This window comes from Triticum dicoccoides, chromosome 3B (assembly GCF_002162155.2).
Source record: "Triticum dicoccoides isolate Atlit2015 ecotype Zavitan chromosome 3B, WEW_v2.0, whole genome shotgun sequence".
In the NCBI taxonomy this organism is placed as follows: Eukaryota; Viridiplantae; Streptophyta; class Magnoliopsida; order Poales; family Poaceae; genus Triticum; species Triticum dicoccoides.
Genome location: NC_041385.1, coordinates 85,557,276 through 85,564,527, shown reverse-complemented (window position 1 = coordinate 85,564,527; position 7,252 = coordinate 85,557,276). Strand labels below are relative to the sequence as shown.

Here is a 7,252-nt window from a genome sequence, read left to right as displayed (position 1 = left end):
ACCTGCTGAAGCAGACATCTTGCTGGTTACAGAGAGCTCCTCAGAGGAGGATTCAGAGACTGATGACCAGTCCTATTTCCCCCCTGAGGTCTATGCTCAAACTTGGCAGGGTTATATTACCCATGTCATGCATGTTGTCTTGCATTGCTTAGTTTTTACATCATATATGGATTGCCATCTGCTTACTTGCTTACTATATAAATCATATATTTGAATTATATCATGCCATCATGTTTACATAGTACATACACATCATCTATCTGAATTATGGCATGGCAACCCATTTAATAAAGACATCATATAGTTATATCATCTCATCCTATTTAGTGTTTACAGTCATCATATTTTGAATTATGGTATTCCATCCGTGAATGTATGTAAATTATGGCATGCCAACCTATTTAATAAACACATTATATAGTTATGTCATGTCATCCTGTTTACATAGTCTCATATTTTGAACTATGTCTTTCCATCTTTTTTAGTTAGCCTCATAATGTGAAATTGTGTCATGCTATCCTGTTTAGTTAGTCATTATATATGTGAAATTGTGTCATGCTATCATGTTTGGTTAGACAACATAAATATGAATTATCTCATGCCCTCTTTTATTCCCCACTATCCATTGCACCTATCTATCATAGAATGTATATACTTTCAATTATTTTTCTTGTTTATCAGCCATTTGAATTGGAGAGCGTGATGGTAGTATCTAAGGGAGTAACAACACGGCCTTCGAAAAAGATAGTGCTACCAGTTGATTCAGATAGAACCACAGTTGTACTTGCCCAAGGACCATATCCACCACACATAACCCAGACTCTCGCAGATTGTACCCCTACCCAGTTGGACAGCGAACCAGCTACACCCCTTCTAACCCCCAACCCCGGCAGATAGTAACCTAATTCCAGTTGACACAGAACCGTCTCCACCATAGAGCACCCAAACATGAGCAGTTAGTAAGGGAACTGCAGTGCCCAAAGCATGAGGACCACCACTCCGAATCCCAACTCAACGCTTAAAGGAGAAGAAGATTTGTTCTCAGGTCAGGTTCTGTAGCTATGGTTCATACTCCTTTGCTCTTGCATTACTGTATTTACTCATACCAACTATTTTCAAATTTGAAGGATGGAATTGAAACTCCAATGGCGCAACAGGTATGTTTTAAACCTGTTTCTTTAACTGGTTTGCTGTTGTAACCTGCTCTATGTTGATTTCAATTTCAATTGAATAAACAGTTATGTTCTCATGTCATGCACATTACAAGTGTTGTTATTGCTCTATAGTTAGCCACACGTATATTCTGTCTATTCTGCTTTGTCTTGAACAAATATTATTTGAATTGTGTCTCTATCTTGATTTGGCAACAAAAACTAGAATGATATAAACCATAAAGTGACCATGGTACATAGATATATGTTTGTTTCATGTTGTTATCTTGTCCACTTTACTACTGAACTCATTTACCAAAATGAGTATCATATACAACATGGTAAACATGTGATGTGTCTGCTTGTTTCTCTTTTAGAATGCGGACAAAATATTGGAGAACAGTACCGCGTTATCCAATGGTAAAGGAAGTAATGCAGATAAGGTTCAAGATAGTGAGACGTCCCTGTTGGTCTCCAAGAAAGCTGATAAAAACTATCTTGACAACAGTGAGAGAACTCAAAAGTCCTGTCTTGATGTAGTGTTCGAGTTACTGGCCACTACTGATGGCACAAGCTCTTCGAACTCGCTGCCTGAATCAGTTCGTCTTCTTGAGTCTCAACTTCAAGTTAAAAGACATCGATTAGATGTGCTGCGATAGGAAGCTGAAGAACTGAGGAAGTCCCTGCAGAATTCAGATGCATATTTCCTGGTGCAACAGCAAGCGCTAGAGGATTTAAGCGCCAAACAAGAGAAAGTTAATAAGCTTGCTAAGAATCTTGCCGGCATTATGGGTACCCAGGATATTGTTTCTTGAGATCTTCTGAAGTGGTTTCAGTTTTGGATTTTTTTGCTGCGGCGTTTATTTGCGCTGATCGCCAACTTTGACAACCAGTGTATATGATATGTTGCTTTGTTCCCTATATTTGCACTGGTGGCGAACTTTGATGCCCAGTGGATGTAATATGTGTAATAGCCGTGATAGCCTAGCGTTAGTTGCTTGCTTATTTATTTCCTTATTGTCTTGTTTATTTGTTTGCTTGTAGTCATTGCAGTTCTTTTTCCGCGGTTTGCTAGTGGCTGCAATAACCTATTTTTTAAAACTAGGCCACAATAACCATGGGCTAATATTTACTGTAGTGACACTGGGCCTCCTACTGGCCGTAGAAACAGTGGGCCTTCTACGGGCCGTAGAAACAATGGGCCTTCTACGGGCCGTAGAAACAATGGGCCTTCTGCGGGTTGTGTCATCAATGGGCCTTATACGGGTCATATGATCGATTGGCCAAACATGGGCCAAACAGACCGCATTATGGCTGTAAACGGGCTAGAGTTGGAATCCTCCGTTCATGGGCCTACCATAACGGGCCATCGTTTATAGGCCGTATTTGATGACGCTATGAAAACGGCCCAACGTATTAACGGACCACAAACGGGCCGACTATAACCACGGGCTGAATTTGGCCCACAAGCAAAAAATGACAGTAATGGGTCGTAAGTAAACGAATGCTGGAAATGAGCCCAAGAATAAATGGGCTCTAAGAAGGCCGAAAGATAACATGGGCTGGAAAGGGACCAACAGAATAACGGGCCGTTAATGAGTTTAAGGTGATACACTGTTCATTACGGGCCAGTTTCATCACGGGCCGTTAATGGGTGTAAAGTGATACACTGTTCATTACGAGCCAGTTTCACCACGTGTCGTTAATAGGCCAAGAGTTACAAAGGGCCTCATATGGGCCGAAAGATGTCATGGGCCATACATGGGCCAGAAGTGAAAATGAGTTGGAATCATATTGGATGGCCCAGATGACGCTACTGGGCCTATTTCGGATAGGGCATAACGGGCCTTCGGTTAGCGGGCTGTAAATGGGCTATATGCGAACAGGCCGTTAACAGGCTTTCCATGGGCCGGCCCGCCACCTTTTGACCAAGTCAAACGGGCTGGCCTTTTCACAGGAATGGGCCTCTGTTGGGCCGTGGCACGTGTTGACGTATCATAGGCGCCTTCTGTCCAATGGGTGGATGGCATCTGTCCCAACGATGAGCCGACACGTGTTTCCTCCAGCCAATGATGATTTTATACGTGGAAAATCCCCATTGGTCGGGGCTGTTAACGGGTTATCGGATCCGACCCGATAGCTTAACGACATTCCGTTATGGTGGATGCCACGTGTCGGTCACCCTTGACGAAAGCACTTTTGTGACGCGCGATTTATCGTCATGGAAGTGGACACTTCCATGATGATAATTTTGGTAATGTCATGGAACACTTCTACGATAGCACAGGTATGACTATCTTGATTCTGTCATAAAATCGTCATGGATGTACATGCATGACAAAAAACGCGACCTACTGTGACAAACACGTATCATCACGGAAGTGTATTTTTTTTGTAGTGAGTATAAGGGGCATGTTAAAGCGTGCATTGTCATATTAGAAGCGGTGGCTTCGCAAGATCTTTGGCATGGCATTCTTTCTTTGGCATGGCAGATTCTCACAATGATATCAACGTGATGCAGCGTTCTCCAGCCTTCGCAAGGCTTGCAGAAGGCCACTCCCCACCAGTCAATTTTGAGATCAATGGTCACCACTAGAACAAGGTATACTACTTAGCTGATGGTATATATTCTTAGTTGCCAACTTTTGTGAAGATAATTTCGTGCCCCCAAGGTGAGAAGAGACAGAGATTTGTCCGAATGCAAGAGAGTGCTAGAAAGGATGTGGAGCGTGCTTTTGGTGTGCTTCAATCCCGATGGGGTATCATTCGAAACCTCACACTGACATGGGATGAAGGGAAGCTTTGGGAGGTGATGACTGCTTGTGTGATCATGCACAACATGATCATCGAGGACGAGCGTGATAACAGTATCTTGGACCAAGGATTTGATTTTCAAGATGAAGATGTTGAGCCCCTGCACCAAAAACCGGCCACGTTTGAACAATATATCCAATTCCATCGTGAACTGCATGATTCGCACACTCATTTGGATCTTCAAAATGACTTGATTGAGCACACGTGGAATTACATTGGCAACCAATAGATGTATTGGTTCATTATATTTTTTCAAGACAATTTTGGTTTGGTAGTAAAACTATTTTATTCGAGATAATTTCGATTTGGTTGTAAAACTATTTTTATTTGAGATAATTAATATTTGGACGTGCAAACTTGTTTTATTAAACATTGAAATATGAACATATCAACATATTGACCGTGGCGGATATGATGATGCCAAAGAACGCGTCCACGCGTTGGGCGCACGGCCACCGCATCCCAAGAAAAGCTCGGAGACAACCCATTGCCCTATGCAAACCGATAGAATCTGAACAAAACGGACGGGTATGTGGTGGAGTTGCCCCGACGGTGCCGCTTGGAGGGAGCACACCGCACGCGTGGCGCGAGCTCGCCACGCGCCACGCTCGCCACACGCCCGCCACTCGGCCGAAACGGCGCCTCCACCCGTCCACCGCGTGGCTGCCAAGCTCGGTTCTCTTCTTCGTCAAAAGCATCTTACTCTGACGCTTTGCTGCAAAGCGGCTACTGCTACATATGCAGGAGAAGAGGAGGAGGTATGCCATCTGCCATGTTTACGACGGCGCACAAGGTAGCGACGCACGCGGCGTCGGCGGCGGGGCCGAGAATGAAGGGTCGGCGGCCGCCGAGCGTGGTGAGGGAGATCGTGTACGGGATGAGCCTGGGGCTCTTCGCTGGGTACCCGTGGAAGCTGCACCACTCGAGCAACCAGCGCTGCACCCGCGAGTTCTACGCCCTGCTCAACGAGGGCAGGATCACCGTCGTCGTCGACGAGCCGGCCGGAGCCAAGGACTAAGCACCAACCATAGTTTCACCTATACCTGGCCATCCCTCGGGCCGGGCCGGGCCTGACCAAGCCCGACGCAGAAATCCCAGGCCCGGGCCTGGCCTGGCTCGGGCGTCGGGCCTAGAAAATCAGGCCCAAGCCCGGCCCGTCAACGTAAAAGCCGGCCGGGCCTCTTCGTTAACTCGCAAATATGATGGCCCTAGGCCCGGCCTTTGGGCTCAATATCTAGGCTCAGGCTCGGCCCATAAGCAACGTTGGGCCAGGCCGGGTCGGGCCGACCGGGCCGGGCTGCCCATGGCCAGGTATAGTTTCACCTACCTACTAGGAGAGGTATTTCCCGTTCTGCTTCCATGGATCATCAGTACGCAGCACAGTAGCGGCTTGGTTTATTTTGTTTAGCTGGTAGCTAGCTCAGCCAACTCCTCGTATCACTCTGGAATATGTACTGCAGCTGTGTTGCCTGCCTTTGTCTCGTTCCCGATCGAAGAGAATAAACTGGTGGGTGTAATTAATCAGTAGAGAGATCTCAGAATTATTGTTCTCCACTGACACGATTAGTGTTGTGCTGGGTGTTTGTCTGGCTTTGGCTGCGGCGGTTGGATAACATGATTGTAAGGTAGGACAGGCATGGAGAATGTGAGTCAGGGTCTTCGTATGTTTCCTCGCTGATATGATTGGCTTTCATTCCGTTTCTTCTCAGCACAACGCAAGAGACAACAGCAAAAAGGGAAACACTTGAAACTAACTAAACTATTGTGTCACTCAGCTTACTGGAAGATGATGGCATATAGTATTGCTGATCATGCCCAGTGTGACATGTCGATCAGCTTTTCCTATATACTACTATCACTTTGTGGTATAGTGGAATTGGTTTCCTGTAATCATCTACAGGTTTATGGCAGCGTGCACATTTTATGAAGAGAAACAATAGCCATTAATTTGTTCGTTGCACACGACAACTCCCTATCGCGTGGTGTCACCATGCATAGAATCGATGGCTGAGCAATCCCCATTGTGAGTGTGGCCATGCATGGAATCGATGGCTGAGCAATCCACATTGTGAGAGTACGAAGGAGAACTCGATTAGTTGCGAGAAATGAGCACTTCTTGTACCGAAGCAAAAGTGTACAGAGTTTTGGTTATTTTTTGGTAACATCTTGGATTCATGTATATGTTTCACCATCGTCTTGCAGTCCGAGACAATTAGAAGGTTTTGCAGACCCAAGTCTTCAGCAAGAGACAGAGCTTCACGACAAGCAATCGCTTCAAGAATTGAGGGGTCATACATGCCTCGTATGACAAAAGCCGAAGATCGCAGATATAGCCCATGTTGATCCCTACAAACGGCTACCGCTGAAGCAGAACCACGTGCCACTGCCGCATCAACATTTATTTTTCACTTTACCAATAGAAGTAACTTTTTTTGAGAGAAAACTAACAGGAGGTGGAATCGACTTCTGCAACTGGGTGTTTGAGAAACCGCTCCCCAATGATTCGTACTCGGGGTATGGATTTCACCAAGCTCAGCGATAAAATGAGTAACATGTAGTTTTGATAGTGCAATCTTTTTTGTGGCCAACTTGGAGAGGGCACAAGTTCGTACTGGTGTATGGCTTGGGTCTTGGGTCGGAACCTAAGGTAGTATTTGACATTGTACGTTGTGATTTTAACTCCAGATTTTTCAGTACTACAAGAATTATTCAAAAAAAAAGATAGTGCTATCTTTTTTTAAAGCACAAACGCTATATATCGTCCATTGAGAGCGCTTAAATGGGTTCTGATATTGTGCGTTTGGGCTATTGCCCTCATCCGCATGGACCAATCAATGCAGTTTTTCTTTTCCCCTTTTTTGATTGTTCTGTTCTGGTTCTTATTTCAATTCATTCTCCTTTTCTCCTTTTTTCTTTTCTTTATTTGTTTCCTTTCGTTTTCCCTTTCCAGCTTCTTTTTTTATTTCTCTCTATTCAGTTTTATTTTTTTCTTTTACCCTCATTTTTTTGTCTTATTTTATTTCCAACTTTCATTTTAAAAAGAAATGTGAAAACTTGTAAATATGAAGTTTTGAGCTTAACATACATTGAACATTTTTTTATAATACATTATGAACAATTTTTCAAATTACATTAACAATTTTTTACATGTTGGTGAGCATTTTTATTTTTCTTACATGACCAAAAATTTTGCCTTTTTGGAAATATGGGTTTATTTAAAACTAAAAATATTAAAATACAAGTGAAATTAAAAATCAGAAAAGACTACTCCGATTTCTCACTAAAAT

The 7,252-nt window shown here is 43.9% G+C and overlaps 1 protein-coding gene across 1 annotated transcript; it reads left to right on the top strand.

Moving 5' to 3' along the window:
* The first annotated feature begins 4,737 nt into the window (after positions 1-4,737).
* Positions 4,738-4,983, top strand: LOC119280873 (cytochrome c oxidase subunit 5C-2-like). The gene has a single exon (XM_037561575.1). It carries the CDS (start codon positions 4,738-4,740, stop codon positions 4,981-4,983), a length of 246 nt encoding a protein of 81 aa, XP_037417472.1.
* Positions 4,984-7,252: the final 2,269 nt, after the last annotated feature.

What these genes read in the sequence shown, in the direction of transcription:
- LOC119280873 (XM_037561575.1), top strand. Translation starts at nt 4,738, where the DNA reads ATGTTTACGACGGCGCACAAGGTAGCGACGCACGCGGCGTCGGCGGCG.